The sequence below is a fragment of the Oncorhynchus tshawytscha genome, linkage group LG16 (genome assembly GCF_018296145.1).
Source record: "Oncorhynchus tshawytscha isolate Ot180627B linkage group LG16, Otsh_v2.0, whole genome shotgun sequence".
Classification (NCBI taxonomy): domain Eukaryota; kingdom Metazoa; phylum Chordata; class Actinopteri; order Salmoniformes; family Salmonidae; genus Oncorhynchus; species Oncorhynchus tshawytscha.
In genome coordinates this window covers 60,682,317-60,709,800 of record NC_056444.1, presented here as the reverse complement: position 1 = coordinate 60,709,800, position 27,484 = coordinate 60,682,317, and the positions used below count along the sequence as shown (strand labels likewise).

The 27,484-nt window shown below is 40.0% G+C and overlaps 2 protein-coding genes across 2 annotated transcripts in view; both read right to left on the bottom strand.

Moving 5' to 3' along the window:
* Window positions 1-8,453: 8,453 nt before the first annotated feature.
* On the bottom strand, window positions 8,454-20,372 carry exosc10 (exosome component 10). Its single transcript, XM_024375649.2, has 25 exons — window positions 20,190-20,372; window positions 19,407-19,543; window positions 18,756-18,879; window positions 18,543-18,647; window positions 17,346-17,511; window positions 17,000-17,108; window positions 16,836-16,911; window positions 13,453-13,563; window positions 13,133-13,276; window positions 12,793-12,983; window positions 12,477-12,633; window positions 12,230-12,378; window positions 11,904-11,954; window positions 11,706-11,817; window positions 10,878-10,925; window positions 10,691-10,766; window positions 10,485-10,594; window positions 10,248-10,337; window positions 10,096-10,164; window positions 9,846-9,939; window positions 9,683-9,756; window positions 9,409-9,586; window positions 9,193-9,257; window positions 8,938-9,014; window positions 8,454-8,649 (listed from the first exon to the last, which is right to left on the bottom strand). The coding sequence occupies exons 1-25, from the start codon at window positions 20,301-20,303 to the stop codon at window positions 8,619-8,621; spliced, it is 2,658 nt and encodes an 885-aa protein (XP_024231417.1). The 5' UTR covers window positions 20,304-20,372; the 3' UTR covers window positions 8,454-8,618.
* A 2,963-nt stretch (window positions 20,373-23,335) lies between these two features.
* The window catches only part of cntn3a.2 (contactin 3a, tandem duplicate 2), a 67,422-nt gene continuing 63,273 nt past the window's right edge, over window positions 23,336-27,484 (bottom strand). The window contains exon 23 of the mRNA XM_024399763.2: window positions 23,336-26,628. Coding sequence (XP_024255531.1) covers window positions 26,531-26,628 — 98 coding nt within the window. The 3' untranslated portion in view covers window positions 23,336-26,530. The remainder of the gene's footprint in view (window positions 26,629-27,484) is intronic.

Here is a 27,484-nt window from a genome sequence, read left to right as displayed (position 1 = left end):
TTAGGGGAGGGTTTGGCCAGGGTAGGCCATCATTGTAAATAAGAATTTGTTCTTAACTGTCTTGCCTAAGACGTGGATGTCAATTTAAGGCGTTAGACACATTTCAGTTGAAGGCATTCAGCTGTACAACTGACTAGGTATCCCCTTTTCCCTTTAAGTTTAAATAAAAAAATAAAATATGCTCCATGGTCTGTTTCCTGGCAATAATCACAATTTCCTGTTGGATGCTTTCCTATCACATTTAAAGTCTTATTCAACCGGCTTTGTCCCACCCTTAATCTAGTAAAAATAGCCTCCTCTCGTCTGTCCTTTGCTGCTGCCTCCCCCCTCCCTGACTTTCCTCTGTACTTGAAATACATGCCTGCCCTTAGTATCTCTATTCCCCTGCTCCTGCCATCTCTGCATCATCACTGTCCATAACAGGCCTTTTGCCTCTGCCTTGCTCATTGAAACTACAACATCAACATCCCCACTACTAAGTGCTTGTTTAGCCAGTACATCAACTGCCTCATTCCCCTCCACCCCTCATGGGCTGGGACCCAAGTAAATCTTCTGTATACCCATATACCCGTCTAATCCTGCCATGGGTTTGTAGTACATCCTAAATTATGTCTCGTCTGCTACGTAATCTAAAGGACTGCAGACTCATCAACATTGCATATGAATCAGAGAAAATAACTACTCTGTCTGGTTTAACTTCCTCCACCCACTGTAAGGCCAACAGTAAGGCCATCAGCTCCACCGTATATACACAGTACAGCCAGATGATCTGTAATGATACGTCCTGTCCTTGGATCTTTTGAACCATCTGTGTAAATGGCCACAGAATCCTGAAACACAGTATCCAGACGTCTATTAAACAAATCATATCAACACAACACATCACACATCAGCTGATTGTGACCAGGCAACAAAAACCTTTCCAAGCCAAACTTGCATATCATAACCGCTACACACAGCCTACATTGTTGTCAACATATTAGCTTACGTCAAGTCAACATAGCTACTTGAACTAACGCGTTAGTAAACCCGCTACAATCATGCACTACAATGTACAGTTAGCAAGCAGTTACACCGGCAGGCCTCAGTGTGTAAAGGAGTGCGTAACTGGCTGCAGGGAAGTCAGGTGCAGGAGAACAGAAATGGGTAGCAAACGGAGCCCTTTATTGAGGCGAACAAAACACAGCACTCAGAAAACTAAACACACAAGGGTTACAATAACCCGGCACAAATACATTTACATATAACAATTCCACACACAGACATGGGGGGAAACAGAGGGTTTTATACAAGACGAGTAATGAGGGAATGCAAACCAGGTGTGCGGGAAAACAAGACAAAACAAATGGAAAATGAAAGGTGGATCGGCGATGGCTAGAAGACCGGTGATGTCGACCGCGGGAACACCGCCCAAACAAGGAGAGGGACCGACCTCGGCGTCTTGACACAGTGGCAATACATTTATAAAACCAAAAGCTTACCTTGACTTGGAAGACTAACAGTGTTTGATAGCCATATCCAATTAGGTAACATTGCATCCCTCTCTGTTTGAGCCGGGTGTTTGAGTAGGCAAAACTAGCTAACTGCATTCTCTAGCTAAAAAAATACAAAATCTCTCTTGCTTCTCAATTTTTTTATAATTACATTTGTTCAAAACTGTTCAACAATTGTCTTTCTTTGAGTCAACTACTCACCACATTTCATGCACTGCAGTGCTAGCTAGCTGTAGTTTATGCTTTCAGTACTAGATTCATTCTCTGATCCTTTGATTGGGTGGACAACATGTCAGTTCATGCTGCAAGAGCTCTGATAGGTTGGAGCACTGTCCTCCAGAAGTTGTCATAATTACTGTGTAAGTATGGAAGCGGGTGGGAACCACGATCCTCCTAGGTTTTGTATTGTATTGTTTGTATTAAGTCAATGTACCCAGAAGCTACACCATGACTCTACCCTACAGAGTGCTGTTGAGGCTACTGTAGACCTTCATAGCAAAACAGTGTTTTTTAATAAATTATTTGGGGACGTGAATATATTTAGTATAGTTATCTAAAAAGGATAATTTTAATGTTTCACTATTTTATTTGTATGAAATTCTCTGAGGAGTCTCCACTGTGCTTTGATCCTAACTGATACTACACCAGGCTAGTGGTTTTCTAGTTCCCACCACAACTTTACTTCTTGTGTTTCTCTTCTTTTTCGCCACTGTAACCCACTCATTCTCACTCTCTGTGCTATTATCTTCACCCGATTCACTAGCAGTTTAAAACAAAACCACAGTTTCTGCCATCTTCTCATATACTTTCCTTCATTCCGAATCATCCTGCCGCTCTTTGAGCCACCTTCTGTTCTACTCTGACCCTAGCCCAATATTGGACTAAAGGAGCCTAATGTTACTCCTTAGTCCAAGGACCTTACATGTTCTGTTTAAAGGCCGAATTGGCTCAGGAAGCCAAAACAGACAAAAACTCAATCTAAACGTGAATTGATTTCTAGAAACATAAATCCCTCTACTTTCACATCACATCAAAATAATTTCATAAATGCAAAATACACCGACAGTATTTTTCAGTGAAAACACATTTGTGGCATCTGTCTTCCGTTTACACACAGGTGTTCAGAGACTCAAGATAGCTAATTAGCACAGGTAGTCCACTGTCTTCCATCTGTTTTCCGTAAACAAGCGCAGTAACATGGAAATATGGCCATGTGGGAACCCTAACTTTATAAAAGGTATGTATCAAATGTAACCTTTATTTTATTATTATTTATTGACGATTTGAAAGATAAAAGGTCCTTATTCTTCCAAAACCGTACCGCAAGCGATGCATATTCATTTTCAGACCAAGCACCACAGCAACCCCTACAGAAGATGCCTTCGTCCAATTACTTATGTGTAATGTAATGGAACTGAGAGTCATGATCAAGGGCTACTCTGACCCTGGCAACCTCAACCTGTCTCTCACGCACTGGACACTTCTGATCCTCAGCAACATGGGCACTCCCACAATTGACACGTTTTTTTCCCCACCAATACTACACATTCCTTTGTCCCATGCCATCCTGCACACTTCTCACATCTCAGAATCTCCCTACTACACACTGCTACAACATGACCATAAGCTTGGCATCTGAAATCCCTTAATGGGTTCAGTACAAAAGCTCTCATGGGATAACTGACATATCCTAACATGACTTTATCAGGTAAAGACTCTGCTTCAAAACTCAAAAGGACAGTGTCTTCTCAGTTTCACCACGCTCGCCATCAGGTCTACATTACACAAAACGGCAGGCGTCACAGACTCAGGGAATCTTCCATTTCAGTTGCATCACCTCAACCCTTAATGTCACTCCAGTAATCACTCCTTTCAAAGGCACCCTGCTCCGGAGAGCAAAGTAGGTCACAGGTCTTGTCCCTAGGCGGGTGACAGGGGGGGGGGGGACAGGGTAGCCTAGTGGTTAGAGCATTGGACTAGTAGCCGGAAGGTTGCAAGTTCAAACCCCCGAGCTTACAAGGTACAGATCTGTTGTTCTGCCCCTGAACAGGCAGTTAACCCACTGTTCCTAGGCCGTCATTGAAAATAAGAATTTGTTCTTAACTGACTTGCCTAGTTAAATAAAAGGTAAAATAAAAAGGTGCCTTTTCCCTCTGGATGGAAGAAACAAAGAAAATCATTACAAGTCCACTTCAAGCTACCTTTACCGATTTAACAGTACCAACTTCTTTTCTACCCAGCCTGATATGGATATGGATCAGCCAAAAGGCAGGGATCCACTTTCTCCAAAAATGTAACTCCCACTGGGCCCGAATCATCCGTTGCATGACCATCGGGGCGAGACTCAGACCACAGGTAATTCATCTTCACTCTTGTCAAGTTAAATTTCTGAGCCATCAGACTACAGAATACCATTTGGATTTGGCACCATTCCTCCTCAACACACATCTTCCCACTGCACTTGGCTCTTCTCCTTCTTCCTCGCTGTCCATAACCACATCTACCATGGCTTCATCCACTGTACTGCTTGCAGAACATGCACTGATGGCCTTTCTCCAATACCCACCTTCTCTTCCTTAGCCCAATTTACTAGTCTGGCTATCTCCGGCTTTCCATACTCACAAAATATTGGCTACTCTGCCCGCTTGTTGACATCAACCTGTATGTCACATTATGACGCACCTAGCATGCGTTCTTCTTCTGTGATGTTTTATGGCGAACGACACGCAAAAAGATGGCTGCACCTCTACACGCGTCTTCCTGAAGAAATGTGCCTGTCCATTGGGCTGCCTTCCTTGAACCCTCTATAAAAGGTACACGTGAACTTAAAAATATACAATAACGTTCAAAAGTTTGCAGGTCACTTAGAAATGTCCTTGTTTTTGAAAAGAAAAGCACATTTTTTGTCCATTAAAATAACAAATTGATTAGAAATACAGTGTAGACATTGTTAATGTTGTAAATGACTATTGTAGCTGGAAACAGCAGATTTTTCATGGAATATCTAGAGGCACATTATCAGCAACCATCACTCCTGTGTTCCAATGGCACGTTGTGTTAGCTAATCCAAGTTTATCATTTTAAAAGGCTAATTGATCATTAGAAAATTGCAAAAGGGCTATGTTAGCACAGCTGAAAACTGTTGGTCTGATTAAAGAAGCAATAACACTGGCCTTCTTTAGACTAGTTGAGTATCTAGAGCATCAGCATTTGTGGGTTCAATTACAGGCTCAAAATAGCCAGAAGGAAATAACTTTCTTCTGAAACTTGTCAGACTATTTTAGTTCAGACTTCTCACAAGTCCTCAACTGGCATCTTCATTAAATAGTACCCGCAAAACATCAGTCAACGTCAACAGTGAAGAGGCGACTCCGGGATGCTGGCCTTCTAGGCAGAGTTCCTCTGTCCAGTGTCTGTGTTCTTTTGCCTATCTTAATCTTTTATTTTTATTGGCCAGTCTGATATATGGCTTTTTCTTTGCAACTCTGCCTAGAAGGCCAGCATCCTGGAGTCAAATGTAATCTATTACTTCTGTACTGCCATAGTAGTAGCCTATACTCAGATCTGGGCGGCCCTATACGCTCACTACGCAAGTTGCCTGGGGCCCCGAATATTGCGCAAGGGCCCCACTTCCCCCTCATGTCAAAGCAGGTGTCAATGTTTACGACTTCGATGAGAGGATGAAGTGGAACTATCCTTCTGGTCACAAAATGAGAAAAAAAACAACATGGAGAGTGAATTGCGGGAACAGCAAGTTTGATGTCAGCAAATAACAGTAACGTTAAGTTGATGTGTTAGCTTGCAGTGCATATCTTGGTCTGTCTGTGTCTTGCTTGCCAGCCACTTCCAGGGCTGTGTTCTGTGATTTTGTGCCTGACAAAAGTGACGCCAATGGGCAACGGTGTTTATAATTTGCAGCTGGGTAAAGATAACCGCGTCGTGTGTGAACATGCGTTCATATTCACGTGCACGAAATGAAACTCGCACTTTCCAGCAGCAACCTCTGGAGACAAATCCAGACAATTATATATGGGCGTGATGGCACTCCTCAGAGGTGCACAATTTTAAAACAAGACAATAATAATCTAGTCTCTCAGTCAAGGTTTAGTTACAACTCTGGACTAATGCAAGATTGAAAGCAATGGATTGACATTGACTATTGATTTATATATTTAATTTAAAATGTTGATTAGCTCGGCATACTGGGCAATATGGATGCACATCTCTCAGTGAATAATAACCATCAAGTATTCAGCCAAGCCATAGTATAAATAGTATTTTATATTTGAAAATGTATAAAAAGGAAATCTGGTGGAGCCAGTTTGAATGGGCCTGATGCAGCTGATAAAATTAATAATAGTATTGTTATATATAATTTACAGGTGCTATGTTAAGTTTGTCAGTAGAGGAGATGCTGGATCATCAGCCAGTACAAGCATCTACTCAGTTGATCCACATCCAGCCAGTACTAACACAGACCCCGTACAGCCGGCTTCAGCAAATACTAAAATAGACCCAGTGCTGGCAGCTCAGCAAGTACTAACACAGACCCAGTATAGCTGGCTTCAGCAGATACTAACACAGACCCAATACAGCCATCTTCAGCAAGTACTAACACAGACCCAATACAGTCATCTTCAGCAAGTACTAACACAGACCCAATACAGCCATCTTCAGCAAGTACTAACACAGACCCAATACAGCCATCTTCAGCAAGTACTAACACAGACCCAATACAGCCATCTTCAGCAAGTACTAACACAGACCCAGGTGAAGTACAGGCAGCCTCAGCCAGTACTAGTATTGTTTTTGATGTAAGCTCTTTTATTCAAAAGAATACAAAATAATAAAGGAAGGCATGAATGACTGGTCAAATATCAACACCATGATGGTAGTCCTGAACACACACAATATGATTAAGTGGAGAGAACTTGATATGTGCCTAAGTCAGGGACAGACTCTTGACCAGATACAAATGACAATTTTGGAGGCTGAAAGCAAGATAGCGGGATGTCCTTACACATTTACTAATAATCACCCAGTCTCTGGCTGAAAGAAACCTAGCATTCAGGTGTTCATCAGACAAACTCTTCCAACCAGATAATGGAAACTTCCTAAAAGAGGTTGAATTACTGGCAAAAATGGACCCTGTTATGGAAAATAATCTCAGCAAAATTAAAGATGGAGACACATCCTCATTACCTTGGAAAGCGCAGACAGAATGAGCTGATACAGATTGTGAGTGACAAGATTCTGGAAGCAATAGTGACTCAAGTAAGAGACTCAAAGTACTTCTCAATTATCTTGGACTGTACACCTGACATTAGTCACCAGGAGCAAATGTCCATTATTCTGAGAAGCGTTGCTTTAAAGGGAAAGCCAGAGATCAAGGAGCACATCCTCGGCTTTGTGAATGTTGAGGTTACAACAGGCTTGAATCTGTCCAGTGTCTGTCCACTAGGCTACCCTGGGGTGGCAGGGTAGCCTAGTGGTTAGAGCATTGGACTAGTAACCAGAAGGTTGCAAGTTCAAATCACCTGAGCTGACAAGGTACAAATCTGTCGTTCTGCCCCTGAACAGGCAGTTAACCCACTGTTCCTAGGCCGTCATTGAAAATAAGAATATGTTCTTAACTGACTTGCCTAGTTAAATAAAGGTAAAATAAAATATATAAATATCCCATGTTTTTTTTTCACTCCCCTACCCCAATCCCATGATCATTTATCTAAACGCAAAGTGAAAAATCCTACAAATTCTTGCAGTTTTACCATCTAATCACCCCTACTTCATGGCATGGATCAAATCATAACATATTATGTCATAATTGGCAGCGCAGTTTAGGTCAGAATGGCTTCTGGGGTAACTCAAGTCAGGTTTTCAACATACTCTTGAAAATTGTAATAGTAGAATGCACAAGGTTTAATTGGGTTGTGCATCAGTTTTCCTCTTATCCTGTCAATCATTGCATACCTTAGAGCCATTTATAAATTGTCAGAAATGTCCAGATCAACTAACCCAACTAGTCAGCTAATGTTTTTTAGCCCATAGATTGTTGTAACGTTTAAGTCACTTAAATTTAAGTCAAACAGTTTGTGTCATGAACCGTGCTTATATAAATAGATGTGGTGTGCGTGCAGGGGCAGGATGTTCCCCTACGCTTAAAAGGGGGGCCTGAGTGAAAAAGTTTAGGAAACCCTGACCTACTGGATTGGAGAAGAGTTTGAGATTAAGAGTTTCAGTGATAAGCACAAAGTTCTTAATTTAATTTTATAATTAAGCGCTCCTCCTGCACACCCCTCGCCCCAGTTTCGGAACAATGCATTAGGTAGTCAGATCATTTTGTCTTGTGTCCTTTCAGTCAACTGAAATGAAAATTCCTTTTTGTTAATTTTTTTCTGGGTCTATTTAGTCAGTTATAATCCCGTCAATTGCCACTGAAAAATAGGTGTTTGAAAAAAGCACAAATCCGTCGCTGTGGATATATAATATACAGTATATTTTTTCCATTTATCATCTGCGTATTTTGAGGTAGCTTAGAATAGATATTTTGTCAATTTGTTAACTTTTTTTGTCTGTCTTTACAAGATAGTATCAGTCAACACGCATTAATACACAGTCAGTATAACAATGGGGATTTCCTACGCTCCTGTTCTTTGGCTCTCCCCTCAACCATTACTTTCAGCCAGGTATAATATAACTTGTTGCCCATTAGACAACAGTCACTGGTTGCTGTTAATTTACAAAACTAATCTTGGAAAGGTACTCAATTTATGAAAACTACTGCAAATGTCTTCAAAATGATCATTCCCAAAGTCTGCATAGTTTCTCTTTTAATGAGCGGCAGCCAATAACTGTATGAGCTTTAACAACAAGTGTGGTTAAAAATGTACCTAAAAGTCTAGTCTGAATGTTTGCAAGGACATTTTGTAAGGAATCCATCAACAAATAAAATAAGACAAATTCCCTTAAAAACTATTTTAATAAGCAGGCTGCAAATACTTTGTTAAAGAAAAAAATATTTTGTGCACCATTGTACTAACATAGGGTAACTAGATCCACACACAAAAAAAACTAATTTTAAAACAAGTTTCCTTTTTGAGAAGAGAAGTTCATTGATGGGTAGACTTATCTTTTAGGCCAGTTACGACGGACTCCTCTGCAAGATGAATAAAGAAAACCAACACAGTGATATTAGTAGAACAATCAAAACTGGAATTGTGATAGAAAATTAATATGCACGTCGTGGTAAAATGTAAACTGGAGATACCCGCCATTTTCTAGCAAAAGTAGAAGAGATTGTTAACTGTAAACAGTTTTAGGTGGCTAGCTAAACACCATGCCTAATTGTGGCTAAGCAATTAACTTATTTACTGTTAATTAGCCAGGGCAAATATCTTTGCAAGTGCGATGGTGTCTCCAAAACAGCAAGCATGGATCTTGTTACCTTTCGGATTTTCCACCAAAAAAGGACATACTTCGGTTTCCAGCACAGGCATTCGATTTTTGTGCTTTTGCATTTTTCTACAGAAACCAAAAAGAATGTTCACTTGATATTACAATAGCCATGAGAACTGTTACTTTTCCACAAATATCTTGCCAGCGTTAAAGGTAGACTTAGCAAGATGACATTGAATGCACAATGTACACACAGTGGGTTAATTTGGCAAATGTAATAATTATAACTTGATGTTAATAATACCTTTTTCCTGGGTTCATGACCTTGTCTGTCTGGATCAAACTGTTTACCATCATTTCCTTTGGCCCCTAGAACATCACAAAATTATTTATTTCACCACATACAATGAGAAAGGAAGGTCATGTGTGGAGATGCAAAATAATCGCATCAACCAACTACAAATATCATGACCAAAGTCAGATAGAACATAAACAAATACAAATACATGTGGTTGCGTACCAGCAAAGACTTTGAAATCTGACTGGCTGTAGTCATAAGGTTTGAAAACTAGAGGTGTTGTAGAGTCCTCGTTATTCTTCACAGCAGCTTTCATTAGTTTCTTGTTAGGTTTTGGGGTCGACTCTCCTGTCTCACTGGCAACCCTCTCCCTTTTCTTTCCTCCTGGTTTTATAGGTTCCTGATGGAAATGTAAACACAATGTAATGAGATAACTTGCCTGCACAGAATTGAAAATGTTTTCTTATAGCTCTGAAGAAATGTGAAAACTACTCACTGAAGCTTGCTGGCGCACAGTCGCAACATTCTGAAGTGATTCCTGGTAGCTCTGCTTGGCCTTCTTCCTTTCCTCTGTAGGACAATAAATCTCACAATATTCACAAAGGATGGTTTGAAATAATTTTAGAAAGTTAATTTGAATCAAGTCAAGTACACCACACCTGCTACTGCCTTTGCCTCTTCCTTCGCTTTCTTTTTGGCCTCTACCTCCTTCTGCTGCTGTTCCACACTCTGCAGCTTCCATCTATTACTGATCTGTTGAAACAGTGGATAATATAACACAAGCAGGACAAATGAAGTTCGACAGTTCGAACTTCAAGATAATATTGACCATCTTCGAGTTCAGATTTCAGTGGCATAATTTCTGCCACAATCATTGTTATGTACAAATATCAATTAATTAATAAATACCTCATATATTTTCGTAGAGGGGTCGAACTTAGCATTTTTGGAGATATGGATGTCGTTTGACGGTAGATACTAAAAACAAGAGGATGCATTATAGCAACACAAACAAAACACATCATTGGTTAACCACGCATTACCAGGTCAATGCATCTTACCATTCGGAAAGGGTTCTGAAAAGACTCGACAACCCTGCATGCTTTCTGTTGAGCCACTGTGAGGTGACCAGGGTCTTTGACGGTGTCCTCCTTCAAAAGAAGCACAAAACACAAGTCACCAACCGAGATCATTACAGTCACATTTCAAACAGTCTTATAGACAACAAATCTGAGAGGTGTACTGTAGTGTACCATTCATTCATGGGCCAAAACACAACCAGACATCATAGTTCTTACCTCAAACAATGTGATTTTCGCTGAAACTACTAGACCCATCATTTTATGCATGTCAACCTCCTCTCCCTGCTCCTCTTCAGAAAAGAATGCCCCCTTTTTGGTTGAGAGTTCTGAAAGTAGACGCAAAGTACATTTTCATTGGTTTAATTGACTATAGCCAAGGACAACATAATTCATGTTAACAATGGACTTTAGATATATCTTACTATCTGGGGTAAAGCTGGGGATATCACTTTCAGAGACTCTGGATGTATCATGAGGACCAAAAAGAGGAATTTCTGGCTGCAAAAAGAACCAATGCATGGCACTTCAGATAAGACAGTTTTGCTCATAAATGACCTGTGAAAATGTAGAACCAAGTGTATGTGGTATCAATTAACTAGTTGTACAAACCTTTTTTATGGGCGTGAGTGTTTTCTTCTTGTCAGCCACAATTTCAGCCTATATACACACACACACATGGAAAACATTGATTCAAATGAAATCCATTGTATAAATGCAGAGGGCAAACTACATGCCCCCCATGACACCTACAGCACCCGATGTCACAGAAAGGCCAAAAAGATCATCAAGGACAACACTGCCACTGCCTATTCACACCACTACCATCCAGAAGGCGAGGTCAGTACAGGTGCATCAAAGCTAGGATGGAGAGACTGAAAAACAGCTTCTATCTCAAGGCCATCAGACTGTTAAAACAGCAATCACTAATTCAGAGGTTGCTACCTACTTTGAGACCCAATCACTGGCCACTTTAATAAATGGATCACTAGACACTTTAAACAATGTTCACATAGCTTACATTACTCATATCATATGTATATACTGTTTTTTATACCATCGTTTGCACCTTGCCTACGCCGTTCTGCCATCACTCATCCATATATTTATATGTACATATTCTCATTCACCCTTTTAGATGTGTGTATTGGATAGTTGTTGGGGAATTGTTAATTACTTGTTAGATATTACCGCACTGTCGGAACTAGAAGCACACACACTCGCATTAACATCATCTGTATGTTACCAGAAAAATCTGATTTTATTAGAGTTCACTAGTTACTTATTTGACACTATAACAGCATCAAGTCACCCAAACCAAGATGTGTCAGGCTGGTTAGTGAGGTTGTCATCATTGAAAATAGATAACTCAATTAATTCAGGTAGTTGATTGAGGTTAAATGTAGTAAACAATCAACACTGCCCCCAGGCATGTCTCACCTTGAGAAGGGGCATCTCCCGGGCCTGCTGCACCAATATGTGGAGCTCGTTGACCTGCTGCCGCACCAATGGGGGGACAGGGTTACAGCAAGCGATGATGCCTTGAGGCTCTCTGGTAGAAGAAAAACAGATGGAGATTGTTTAACATGGTATTAATGTTTGTGTGTGTTTTTTGGGGGGACCGGCATCTCAACTTACTTGGGCAGGATGTCAGAGATCTTAATCATCATATGATTGGGCAGGACATATCTGAAACACATGGCAAGCAAGTTTAAATAAAAGTCATATACTTAACAAAAACCCTTGCCATTTTCATTATTTCTATCTCAGTTTGAGATGAATCAGGATGATTTTACATATCAAGCAGTGTTAGGTGCTTACTGGGGAAAGAGGACAGCAAATGTAGCAGACAGTATAAAGCTGGCTTTCATAGACCAACTTCACAATCCAAACCAAATACTCTTGAGCATCAGGATCTTAAGCGAGCAAACGACAAATGGGTCCATAGGCAAGACCCTCCCTACCCAGTGCTCTCATCCTCCTGTCTGGCCAGCTTGTCCCTCCAGCCGTACAGCAGTCGGAAGGCAGTTAGCTGCTGCGTGTTGAACGCCTTCTTCTGCTTCCTCAGCAGATCCATGTAGGAGTCCTCGGTGAAGAGCGGCTTCATGTATTTCTGCAGAGAGGGGTTTTCACTGTTATTGTCTGAACAAGGGAATTAGGCCTAGGTGGTGCGGTAATGTTCAGTCGCGCTATTCAGCTCGAGAAGTGTACCTTCAATGAGATGTCTTTGCTTTTGTGCCAGACCATCTGCAGCAGGGCAGGCTGCCCATTGCCCACTTCCCACAGGTCCACCCTCAGCCGATCGTAGACATAGAGGAGGTAGTGGGTATCTGCCCGGGCATACTGAAACATCTCATCTGGCAAAGGCCTAGGGAAAATCAAAAGCAATCAAATCATATTTTGCTCCCAGGCCAACATGAACAGCTTTAAGTGAAAACTATTTAGTACACATTCATGAACAATCAGAGCACACATGAACATCTACAACATCAAAGTGCATAATAGAGGGTTAGCGAAATGACATTACCGTATTCTCCAGTCTGCCAGTTGGTAGCGTTTGTCAGAGTCCACGTTGCAGAACAGCTTAAGCAAGTGGTCAAGCGAGTGCCTGCCCAGGTTAAGGGTACGTGACGCCTGGTGAGTGTCAAACATGTTGACAATGTAAAGGCCCAAATCCTTTTGCAGCCACTCAATATCAGAGTCGGCACCATGGAAAACCTGCGAAAGCCATATAAACCTACATTAGTGACTCAAATTCTAGGCTATACTGAAGTTTCTGTAAACTGAAATGCTAAGCCTGCTACCATTGCCATTATTGGGCATTGGGCTGTGAAATCCAAAATGTGCTTAGACAACCAGGCAATGACCTTGACGATGGTGGGATCTGTAAAAGCCTCATTGAGTATGTACAGCTCACTACGCAGCTCCAAGGTGTCTATAATGAAGTCTTCATCCCGTGTTGAAATCTGCATCAGGCAGGTGATGCCCAAAAAACTTCTGTAGGAGTGATGCTAAGAGAGAAGATACACATGATTCAACAGAAAATCCTGGTTGGGTAGGACAGATGAGAGGTCACAAAAGGCTAAAACTAGCAAGCGTTAATTTCCCCCATCTTTAAAGCTTAGTTATTTGAGGTACAATTTAATTGTCTCAGACAGAGGAACATGTGTAAAACCCTCAATTGTACCTCCAGATCTACTGCAAACTCTGACGTCTTGGCCAGTTTCTCATTTACTGCCACCAGATCCTCCAGATTGTCAATGAATGAGCACTTTGTCTCAGCAAGTGGTTTGTACATCTGAAAAATCAAAACACAGAAAATTAAGTCTGGCATCAATTGAGAAAATGTTTCACACACAAAAAAAAACAAAAAAACAACATTTGCTTATTTGTGCCAGAGGCGAACTTGACCAATATTGGCTTTCAATAAAGATATCCAACAGCTTTCAATAAAGATATCCAGCAATGTCAAGGTCAACAAAGTGTCAGGCATCATGGTCAAAATGCTTCATGACCACGTCAAAATGTATTTAGCTATTCAAAAATAAAAGTGACACCGGATGGACTTGACAAGGTCTCAGGCATGATAATGCACATTTGTTTGTAGTAAAGTAGCCCAATGTTGCAGGTTTTGCTGAATATATTATTGTGATCTGCAACAAGTGCCCGTGTGGGGTATTTTCAAGTGAAAATATTGGACTTTATTATTTTCTATATACTTTCATGGTTGTTTTTTTATTGACTCTCCCCTTTAACTGCCCCTAATATAGGGATGCAAACTAGAGGGGGGCTTTGGATGACAACTGGCTGTATTCGAACGAGTGATGCGCATTTGGAGCAATACTGGGTGCATCTAAGCCAATCATTCACATAACAGAATGCAGCACTCGACTGAAGAGAGAAGAGACAACCAATTAGCTAGTTACAACATCAGCGTGCGCTCGGAAAGAGACGTGGTTAATTTACAGCAGCGCGTCCCCTGAACGATAACGAAGAGGTAGGTGAGAAGCCTGACCACGGAGATGAGGAGTGAGAAAGTAATGAACCGTACTTCATGAGCTGTAACCGAAAACTGGCATTTGGAAAGTTTGAGGTGAGGGAGAAAGTGTGGTGGAACAAGTATTGTTAAGTATCTTGCTAGCTGGATCAAATTATCCATTATAGCTTGCCAGAGAAATGTTGAGCAACATTCAACTTAACTGATCAAATAATTTAGTTTATGATGTGAAAATAAAGTCAGACAGCTAACATTATCTAGCTAATGTTACAACATCAGATGAACCAACGTTAGTAACCTAACCAATTCGATCTAGTATGAACTGGTAACGTTATACCACTCCTTGCCGTTCCTCAAGTTAGAACGCGTTAGTTGCTTACTGGACCCTGGCAATCTGAAATGTTAACTAGCTAACGAACTAACTACTATCTGTGAACTAATGTTTTCCCTCTACAGTACAGTAAGTTAATTTTCAGAATGAGAGAATTGTGTGAAAATGAGGCATTGCTTGTTAAGTTAAGAGTTAATTGTCACTGGAGCTGGCTTAAGCTGAATGTCACCATAGAGGTGAAAGGACCACCACACACTTTCCCCCTTTTTCAATACAGTGGATAAAAAGGGGTATAGCGGGTGTATTCTCTGCCTGAAAGAGATCAATTATGTCAACAAAGGGTATCATGCTCTGCTGGCACATTGTACACTTTCTGCCTGTGGACTTCTGTTCTACAATGTAATAATGTGCAGTAGCCCAAAGATATTGCTTTTGTTGTTTTGAACTGACAGTAACAATTGTGAGTGAGGGGAGATTATTACATTTTTTACTCAGTGAACTTTATTTTTGCACACATGTAGCCTTGTGCACTTGATCGATGGCCACTATAATAGAGCAAAAATAGAATGCCTCTTTCTTTCTATTTCTACTGAAGATGTTTTTCCCCCAAGTGCAATATTTAGATGTGTGTGGTCACAAGCATTCTATTATAAAGGCTGTCATGGCTAACAGCAAAATCAGTGTATTGTTTTTTTCTTAACTTGAGTGCCATTTGCAATAAAGTCGAGGAATCAAATAATTGGAATGCTTTCCTTACATTTTTTTTAAAGCTGTGAGTTAGGTTCACATTAACCACTTTATTTTACACAGATTGATCATGTAGATAAAATATTCTTTGCTTAATTAGTTAACCTGCATTTCCCCCTAGAAGGGATTTTTTGCATGTTTCAGTGCAAAAAAGAAGAAAAGTAACCTTTTTGGGCCCTCACCAGTTTGCATCCCTGCTAATAGTCCATCAAGTTTGCCAACACAACAGTGGTGGGCCTGATAGTCGACGAGACAGGGAGCAGGTGAGAGTGGAAAATTACATCTCCCTCAATGTCAGCAAAACCAAGGTGATCATGGACTACCAGACACAGGAGGGGACACCCCCAATCTCCATCAACAGGTTGCAGTAGAGGGTCTAAAGATTCAAGTTCCTTGGCATACAGATCACAGAGGACCTGACATGGACCAATCACACAGACAGTGGTGAAAGCACAACAGCACCTCTTCAACTTCAGGCAACTGAACTTTGCATGGAACCTCGGGTCCTAAAGAAGTTCTACAGCCGCACCAATGAGCATCTTGACCGACTACATCACTACGTGGTAGGGAAACTGCACCGCACACAACCGCAAGGCTCTTCAGAGGGTGGTGAGGATGCCTCAACACATCACAGGGGGCAGGCTCCCTGCCCTCCAGGACATTTATAGCATCCGGTGTTTGAGGAAGGCCCGGAAGATCAAGGACTTCAGTCACTCGGGCCATGGACAGTTAACTCTTACCATCTGACCAACGGGCTCCGAGACAGCTTCTACTACCAGTCCATCAGACAGCTAACCCTAGCTGTCTACCTGCTCAGACCTGCACCATAGAGACTATTTGCACTGACTCTCCACTCAAGCACACAACCAAAGTCAATGCTGCTGTTCTATTTTATACTATTTATTCAACTGCGTGACCAAAACACTATCCAGTTTATTTGTATACAGTCATACTTGTCATGGCACATTAATTTGTACTGTATATACTATTGTGCACATATCAGTTATAATACTATGTATATACCTTACAATTACTAGTCATTTTTTATTTGACCTTTGTATATTATTGATATTGTACTGCAATGTTCAGTGAGCTAGCACAAACACACTTTACTGACTGTACTTTTATAATCGGCAGTGAACTGTGTATGAGACTAACAATTAGATTGAGTCCGTTAAGAGTCAACTTGAGCAAAGTGAGGTGTATAATCATTGATCTACAAATAATATTCCCTGCTAAATAATAGGTTTTGTGCAATCAAGATTCACAGAGCCTCCCCCGACTCAGGCAATCCCCCCACCAAACATACACACGCACAACCAGACATTGATTGGAGACATCTTGTGTAAATAACATTTCCTCTTACTTTTTACCTGCAGCGACACTAGCAAGATAATGCTTGAAATACCGGTAAATGCAGTGTCTGTGTTATCACTCAAATGCAGGATCCTAGTTATGACGCTATACCTCATAAAGTGATAACCAAACAATTTACCTGGGGTTCAGGCTTGGACAGAAGATTCTCAGGTAACGCAAGGTGATCCAGTTCGTATTGGTATGGGTGAGCGAACCTATGGAGGAAAAACGATAGCAATGTCAGATGGGATGTTATCACATTTCAACCTTGGAACAAGAGTACACCGACTCAGAATGTCTTACATGTCTTCTACATGCTCCTGAGTTCTCTGCTGGTGAATGAAATCAGCCAGGGCGGCAGGGACATCCAAATCCTCTGGTCTCTCTTTGCGAATGTGTTTGTTGGTAAAATCTACAACAGGAAAGATGGAAGCAATGGACATCTTCATCGCACCTCATTATCGCATGTACAATTTATTTAATTGGTACTTTTTAGTAAAGAATTTTGCATTTTTGGCAACTACATGGAACACAATTGATCATATTGGGTAATACAATGCTGATGTGTAATTTCTAAATACCAGGAAAGTGTTGGCACAAAAATAAGTTACAACTGAATTTATTTGAAATTATGGCAAACGCGACCTACATGAAGGAAGTGGTTTTATTGCATTGGGCTTGACGAAGATCTTTGGAGTAAACGGTGTGTTGCTATTGTCAACTTTTTCCCGGAATTTCAACTGAGGTCTGGTGACGTTTTTGGCTTGGAGGAGTCGGAATGTCTCTGAACTACGTCCAGAACCAGAGTCACCCCCCTGTTCAATAAAGACAAAAAACAATCAATAATACTTCCATTCCAAACAACATTATAAACATTAACTTTTCATTAGATGTGGACATTTATCTCCACTTCCTACCGCCAAAAGGACAACCGGTAAAGTACACTAGCTTTCAAAAGTTCGGGGTCACTTATAAAACGCCCTTGTTTTTTGAAAGAAAAGCACATTTTTGTCCATTGATCAGAAATACAATGTAGAAATTGTTAATGTTGTAAACGACTATTGTAGCTGGAAACGGCCGATTTTGAATGGAATATCTACTTAGGCGTACAGATGCCCATTATCAACAAACATCACTCCTGTGTTTCAATGGCACGTTGTGTTAGCTAATCCAAGTTTATAATTTAATATAGCCCTCATTTCTTAATATAGCCCTAATTTCTCAGAACAAGAATAGACTTGACTAGTTTCTGAAGAAAATTCTGTTTCTAGCCTTTTTGAGCCTGCAATCGAACCCACAAATGCTGATGCTCCAGATACTCAACTAGTCTATAGAAGGCCAGTTTTATTGCTACTTTAATTAAAACAGTTTTCAGCTGTGCTAACATGATTGCAAAAGGGTTTTCTAATGATCAATGAGACTTAAAATTATACACTTGGATTAGCTAACACAATGTGCCATTGGAACACAGGAGTGATGGTTGCTGATAAATGTAGATATTTCATTAAAAAGAATCTGCCGTTTCCAACTACAATAGTCATTTACAAAATGAATGTTTACACTAGATTTCTGATCAATTTGATGTTATTTTAATGGACAATTTTTTTTTGCTTTTCTTTAAAAAACAATGACATTTCTAAGTGATCCCAAAACTTAGGAACGGCAGTGGACGTTTAAATGTTTTTCAACATTCTGTCTGGTAGAGATTATTGCATCTTTTTTTACAGCGACTTCTTTCAGACTGATATGTATGGAGTAACCATGATAACAGTTGTGATGTTTAGACAATAGTTCTGACAGGTTTGTCATTTTGTGGCCCCTGTGCCAAGAAGCTTTGTTTCTGCACCTTACGATTCCAACTGGATACGACGATCTTAGGGGGCTGAAAACCTGCGGGCATGACAGGTTGCTGGCTCCTGTTGACTCCGGCAGCATCATCAAGCAGAATACCCTGAAAATCAATTTTAAAAAAAAGTGTTGACTTCAGAATAATTCCCAAAATAATGGGGAATTAGAAAAGTCATTAGTTCAGAATATGCTGCCACTTTGGTATACATACCACTTTCTCAAGAATGACATCATTGGAGTCAACCACCAAGTCAAATCTTTCCTCCAACCCCGTCAGTTTGTTGCGGTCTCTCATGTGAGCTCTGCAGCCATGGTGGTGCATTATCTGACTCATACTGACCATGGGAAGAAAAAGACAAACATGTTGGGAAGATGGTGCATGAGCGACTTATGCCAACCATTTTTCTTGACAGCAATGTCAAACTGTTTACAATCCAGTACTACTTTACCAATATGTACATGTGGCCCGACCACAGCTAAGGGCCATTTTCTTATGTACAGACCTTAGCTGTGGTATATTGGCCATATACCACAAATACCCAGGGTGCCTTATTGCTATTATAAACTGGTTACCAAAGTAATTGGAGCAGTAAAAATAAATAAAGATTATACCCGTGGTATGTGGTCTGATATACCATGACTGTCAGCCAATCAGCATTCAGGCCTGATGATGTGAAGAGGCTCACAATAATGACTGGAGTAAATGGAATGGTATCAAACGTATGGAAACAGTTCGATCAGTTCGATACCATTTCATGAATTCCATTCAAGTCATTACTATGATCCCATCCTCCCCACTTATGGCACCTGCACCTCCTGTGAAATAAAGCAATGCATTACGGGGTTACAAATTATTACTCACCAATGCAACAGTCCATCTCCTTGAGTTTCACAGAATTCTTGAAATCCCGGGAAGCTGCGATATAAGTCATATTCATCCCCTACTTGCGGTAGACTGGCAGATGCCTTGGTAGCTGCTACGACAGTGCCCAGTCCATACTATAGAAGAGAAAGGGTAAGGCTTACTCAAAGTTAAAATGACCTTTATGCATAATGCAGTTAGCTAGCGTCAAAGATGGATATACTGACAAGATACATGGTTAAATGCTACTAGCCTCATACCATGAATAGCAATCTCAGACGTTTTTTCTCAAAGTTTCCGGGATGTCACACGTGTCTTACTTACAGCAGTACACTCTTCACTACTTAAGCATTACGAAACTTCTATTCGAGTAAATAAACCAACCTCACGTAGAAAATAAGTCATACATTTTTTGTTGTTGACCCAATGTGACATTCACATTGACTTCTATACAAAATATCCTTGATGGTCGAAACAACTCCACCTGCTGGTGGCTGAGGGAGACAGGTTTTACGCTGAGTTGGGCCTCTCTGGTATTACTGTGTGAGGATTCTCGCTAGCGAGAAGTGGAACCTGGCGTGACCATCCTGAACACCCGATACAAAGCTCTTGCTTATGTTGTGTATAAATTATTTTTTGTTAGAATCTGTGTTAAAGCATTAGTTAGGCTTGATAAACGTAGCTGAAGCTACTATTACGAGACATATAGCTAGTTAGCTAACGTTAGCTGTTCCACGTTTTACATGCTGCAGACACAGTACAACTCGTTAGTCAGCTCACTACCTTCACAAATGCATCCACATCCTTGAAACCGGGACAAAACTCGTTGTCCACACCAGCTGGGTCTTCGTTAACAGATTGAGTATTATTTTGTTTGTCACTGTTTGAAGAATCCATCTCTAATTTCTGTACATGCGAGTGGCAGGAAGCAACCGCGCTTGGTTTTTCTTCTTCACCGTTGGGTTTTATGGGTAACACTAACATTAGATGAGCAATAGCGCCACTAACCGGACTGGAGTATAAAGCAGAGACAGAACGCACCATATTTTAGTTGTTTTGAGTAACTTTGAAAAATATATATAGCATATATCACTCACATACAATTAAACCCCCCAAATGACTAGAGTGCCCTTAGTAAAATACAATTGTTTGTTCTGTCCCCCATCTCCCACTGCTCAATAGCCTATGATCTATCAACTTGCACCCACCCTGTGTTGGCACTACTGTGAACTGCACAAATATTTTATTACGCTTTGTGTAGGCATAGGTTAATTAAAGGGCGGGCCTGTTTTTGTGGGCCCTGCATTCTATTTCTCTCCTCACACAAGTCCACAAGGCTGTTGTAATTAGAAGATTGTACCAGCGGGTGGCAGTGTTCATCTGAGAATTGTCCCCATCTTCCTCCATGTATATCAAAATGTACACAGATTTGCAGTTGTTATCGTAGATACAGCGAAATGCTTGTATTTCTAGCTCCAACAGTCCAGTAATACCTGGAAATACAAAACAATACACACATAATCCATAATCAAGTAAATAATAAGACATTAGGAAATATCAGAATGAGCAATGTCAGTCGGTAATATACAGTATACTGTATATTTTCCACACACACAAAAAGCTTCTTCCTCTCAAAGTTTGTGCACAAATTTGTTTACATCGCTGTTAGTGAGCATTTCTCATTTCACAAAACAATACATCCACCTGACAGGTGTGTCATATCAAGAAGCTCATTAAACAGTGTGATGATTACACATGTGCACCTTGTGCTGGGGACAATAAAAGGCAGTGTGCAGTGTAATGGCGATTGCATCGTCCCTGGATCTGTTGGATCGGTATGAGAATTGTAGTAGGTCTAGGGTGTCGGATAAGGTGGAGGAGATATGGTCCTTAACTAGCCTCTGAAAACACTTAATGATGACAGAAGTGAGTGCTATGGGGCGATAGTCATTTAGTTCAATTACCTTCGCTTTCTTGGGTACAGGAGCAATGGTCTTTCAGGTGTTAAAGTGGGCTCCTTTTGATCCACTGATCAATAGCATGTGCAGTGCAGCGCTCTGGGCATTGACACATTGACAAGTCATTATTTGGATCTGTGGTGTGTGGAGAGGAAACTTTTCTCTTCCACTCCTCTTCATATTGATCTTTGTACAGGGTCCTTTTCTCTTATTATCTTAAATAGATTTTCTTGTGTTTTATATATATTTCCACACTATACGGTTTGGATTGTACTGTGAAATTGTGAAAATTATGATAATGCCCTTTTAGTGTAAGAGCTGTTTGAAAAGATCGCCTGAAATGTCAGCCTGTTTCGGTGGGATGGACCTTTGGCCTGCCTGTTGACATCACCAGGCAGTAAATTATTTAATACACCAATATGAAAGAGTTCCAAACCTCTCTGCCAATTACAGCTAGTTTTCAGTTTTCCCTTCCCAACAATTTTATTTAACCAGGCAAGTCCATTAACAGATTCTTATTTACAATGACAGCCTACCCCAGCCTAACGAAGTTGGGCCAATTGTGCACAGAGTCCTATGGGACTCCTAATCACAGCCAGTTGTGATACAGCCTGGAATCAAACCAGGGTCTGTAGTGACACCTCTAGCACTGAGATGCAGTGCCTTTGACCGCTGTGCCACTCGGGAGCCCTAAGACCACTCCCAGACAGTCCTAGCAAAATTCTTGCTAGAGAAATCGCTTTTTTTCTAAGAAACTATTTTGTTTCTTTTTTTACGATGTTTTTTATTATTAAACAATCACTGTAAGGTACTTAATTGTTACCCGAAACATATTTGATATTGAGATAAAAACGGCTGCATTGGACATTTAAAAAAGCGTCTCTGCAACACTGGGTTGATAGATATTTCAGCACATAGAGTACCTTCATATGCTGTTTGTGAGAGGAAAGGGGCTGGACTTGAACATTGGACACATAAATAAAATCAAAAAAGTGTATTGGTTTAGCAGTAATTATAGCGGGAGCAGCACAATGCTTACGTTACTAGATCCTAACGATACAGTAAAATGTCAGACAATTCAAATGTAAGAAAAAAAATATTACAAAAAAAGACTTTCGTGGACAGACTATGTAACCATAAATTGTACTGCAGATCCATAGATGGTAGATTATCATGATGCAACGGGAGATAACGAGCAGCGTTAGTTCCCGTGCTTTGGATAAATCAAGATTTCGCAGGTGTTAGCGGTCGCGTTCCACTATTTAGACGTTGCATCATCAACCAATGGTTGTATGCCACGGTATCGACCGTGTCATTGACCGACAGAGTGCTATAATATATGATAAGGTTAGCTGATAGGTAAAATACCTATCCAGGCTTTGTAAGATCTGGCAACGTCTAAGCAGTCGAACGCAACCTGCATTTTTCTAATTTCGGAAGGGTAGGAGAAATTTGGCCCATAGACTTGCGGGTAACTTGCAAAAAGCTTTTCCTTCCGGTTCCGATCGTCGTTATATCTCTTCTCTTAACACCTATGGACCCAGAATTTAACCGAGCATCTGACCAATTACGCAATACTTTTGTTCTGCTTTAACCGAGATTAATGGACACATGGCTGTAATCCTGAAAAATTGTTATTGTAGTAGCATTATGCTTGTGTCCAGTACTATAATTTTCTTGTGATTGCAGTTATGCAATGTCTATGTGCATGTGTCAAAAATCTAATTTATCTTTTAAAAATAGGAAGACACAGAACAAAGTCTTTAATGGTACACTCATGTGTACTTTATGGAATGATCCTTTGGTCAACTGTTCAATGTCAGCAGACCAATATCATTAGTTGGACAAATCAGAAGAAAAATATGAATGAAATAAATACAGACTATTCTACTTTCTTGGTCAAAGTAGACTGCTATTATACAGTATAATTCACACAACTCAACAACAACACTGAAGAGAAAATCCTTTGTAAATCGTTTTCCTTTAATTTTTTGTTTTAGAAAACATAAATGCACCAAACAATATTGTACATGCACAGATTCAGTATACAAGATCAGCCAATTACTTTTCATCGTGAAAACATTCTTGATACAATCTCATGGAGATCACTTAACATTGTTTTAATACTGCAGTGTGAAACATAAAGACCAAGTGTTACTAACCAATTAACTATACAGTACTGTTTGATGTTAGTCTTTCCTTTTAATAATGCATTAGTCAAGCTCAATAAGTTTGAATCATGTTGTACAAATATAGTGCTATAAAAAACAGATGATCGGTTTTCCTAGTACCATTCATAAGGGGAAACTTTGCTGTCCGTTGACCAAATTGTCACAATATCACTCTGGTATAGTTAAGAATTGTTGAATTTAATGGGGATTGCATTCAAAATTAATATTGCATTTTGGAGACAAATCAAATGAAAGTTTCCTTCACAGTTTTAAACCCCTTTGAGAGCATTGGTCCATATCATAGTACATGGGAGCGACAGAGCAATCAAAATGTATTTCTAAACAAGTTAGAACTTATATGTTTATCTCTTTAAAGCAACACTTGACCTTTGTGTAGAATTGTCAAAACTAAAAAAGCATATAATCAAACATAAAAAAAACGAGATCTCCACAGTACTTACTGTATACATTACAAAACAAAGATGGAGGTGACCTTTCTGCATCAAGGACACAAAGTTCATAGACTGTATATTGTGAGTTTCTAATCAGTTAAACATTGAAATCAGTCATAAAGATACAGTTTCTTTGTAAACACTGGTTGGTTTGTAATGAAATAAAACTGAGAGTGTACAGATGAACCACGAGAAAGCCACAAAAACAAGCATATCAACAAAAACACATTACTCAAAGACAGCTCTCTTTAAGTTGCCAGCAGTGGTAATGAGATCTGATCTTATCATCCAACAAAGCCCTTTACAACTGTTGCCTTTTTTAAACGTATCCGTTGAACTTGGATCGTGCTCATTAGGGCACGCAATGGAAAACATTTTGCAATGTGAAGTGAAAAGAAGCCTTTCTTAGTCCAGGTAGTCCCTCCATGTTTGAGTTAGTTTTCTTCCATTTGGTGCTTAATAAACACAACTCAGTTTACACCATTGCAGATGTGCAACTTCATGGTGTTGTTATTCTATTTGAAAGTGGGCACAAAAATTTCCCAAATCTTTGATTGCCAATACAATAAATTATTTGGGGCTTTATAAAAATGACTCACTGGCCTTCCAAAAGACACCGTCATCTTTTTATTATTTTTTTATTACATTTTTTACTTCAGTTAATTTGGTAAATATTTTCTTAACTCTTCTTGAACTGCACTGTTGGTTAAGGGCTTGTCAGTAAGCATTTCACGGTAAGGTCTAAACTTGTTTTATTCGGCATTATGTGACAAATAAAGTTTGATTTGATCTGCGACACACAGAGAAGCACGGTAATATGCATCTATTAACACACACACACACACACACACACACACACACACACACACACACACACACACACACACACACACACACACACACACACACACACACACACACACACACACACACACACACACACACACACACATATATATTTCCATCCTGATGGAATCGTTCTGATTTAGCTCCTCTCACTGAATCCTGATACATTAATCTTCTGTGATGTCATAGAACCATTAGTCCTATGCCCTTTCCCATAAAGGCCCCTAGGCTCACTCTAATTTATTAATATGTTTTAATTGCTGCTAAATCATGGCAGATATCAGACTTTTCATTTGTCAAGTCAGAGCATTAAATAGACCACTGTATCATGTGCTGTCAGCCGTCTGATATAGCTGCTCTCTGCTTTATGACCAGTGAAGTTGGTGTGTAAAAGACCGAACACCTGAGCAGTTGAGGCTACACTGAAAAATATGTAGGGCCTATAATACAATACATAAGTTTCAAGAAAAGGCTAATTGAACCTTGAACAAATGATAGGCAAGTCTAGTACATATTTAACACAGCTGACTATAAGTCAATGTCATGCATGAGTTCCATATACAGTAAGGCTCCATGGATTTTCTTGGGGGTGAATGACTTTGTCTGCTTGGGTCTCAGCTAGTGGCTCAATTTCAATGTCAGACTAGCACATATGGCACAATTTTCACCACGCAACGGGCGAGCACTCTGGCACAAAATGGCTGCCGTGCATCACCCAGGTGGGTGTCATATTGGTAGTGGGTGAGGTGTGGTAAAGACAGTCCTCCTATTAAATGCAATCTATCCATCCACTGTAAGGTCAGTTTTTAGATTTTGGCTCATTATAGTTGTAAGGAGCCCTCGTGATACAATCAAGTCTCTACCACAATGACAAAATGAAAACATTGAGAAAATGGCTTGCACTCTCTCAAGCCGCTCTCGTCTTATGGGTTTCAGCACATAATTATACGATAATGATCACTTAAAGAGCTCTGAAATGCTGCACAACACTGACTATAAGTCAAGTGAAGCGATTTTCTTTGTCACACTCTTACACAGATCTTCAAAGGCACAGGCACAGGCAAATGGTTGTGTCTACTCAATGAGTAAGCAAGAGAACTTAACTTGGCTCAGCCAAACACCAGTAAAAGTTTTTGCTTCGATGACCACCTCAGAGTACGTCAAAATTACAAAAGTCAACTTCATATCGCAACCTTGAAAGTTTAAATGACAAGTATTATTACCATAGGTAATAACTTTCATAACTAGCTTTGAGTGTGACATGGCTTAATTACAAATGAAAATATGAAGGGGAAAAAAGCATGGCATTGCTAGCTTAACATTTAGCCTACAACTAAACGATTCAAACTACTTTGGCACATGAATGGAAGTAAGGCATTTGTATCATTCAGGGCTCCAAAAATTCAGAATAGCGCATTCATCTGAACATCCACCTAGAATGTACAATCCAAATAGATACCTTCAGAAGTTGACAGCACTTGAACAAACGCAATGTTCATCAAAACATGTGCCCAAACAACAACAAAAATGTCTTCCCAAATTCCCAAATGAATGCGCTTACTGTCTTGCCTCCAAAATGGATGGTCTCTACCATTACTTTCACACAGTTAGAAAAATGATAATTGTAGATGGGTCATTTGGAATGGAGCAGAGACAGCTTATTTGATCTGTAAACCAGATAGTAGCCTGACATTCTGTCACGATGTAGACCTGAATGTTGAAAATGCGATGCTGAGGAGCAGAGAGACAGGGGATGTGTTCAGACTCCAGGCCTTCGAGCCTCGAGCACTCATACCTAGAACAAAGCATAACACCAACATTAAGGATTTACGAAACAGAGAGAGATGATACCTCAACATAGTTATTTGCCCCATGTAATGTTATTTTTGTGTTTTTGTCCCTTCTATTTTTGTTCTTTTTAAAAATGATATATAATAGAGTGATAGATACCACTTATGAGATGCAGACAAATTGAAAGGTGAAGGGGTGGGACTAGGGAATCGAACCCTGGTCTCCAGGGGCGATATATGTAGTCCAGAGTTGGCAGCACTACCTCTAAACCAACTTGCACCACCCATGTAATTTTCACATGAATAATAATGCATTCCTATTAATATACATCCCTAGCTAATTGACACATGCCTTCAACACAGTATGTTACATAATCAAATATAACAATTAAGACCGAATGAAAGCTGACTCAAGAGAAAAAATAGGGCCAATTTGAAGCAAATTTGCTTCGCCCTAATACGGTTTGTGCTTCCACACAAAATAGGTGTTAAAGGAAAACAAAAAGTACAAATACAGGCTCTTTATTTCTTTATTTTCAGACAAAACAAATATAAAAAAGTAGAGGGGGACACACACTTCGTATCTGAATATAAATGTAATAAATAAGGCCAGTTTAGAATGCAATCCTCTCCATCCTTTTCAGTGGCTCAACACAGAATATCAATATGACAAAATATAGCTGCAAGCAACCATAGCTGGGTTCAAAATTCATGGCACCACAGCACCATTATCCGGACAAAATGGGATTCTCGATGAGCTACTTCTGTACTCCTTAAAGCTAGAAGCCTTAGTTGAAACAATAACAGAGCGGTCACCCCACCTCTGTTTTGGTAAAAAGCTGAGGGATTGGCCTGGAGAAA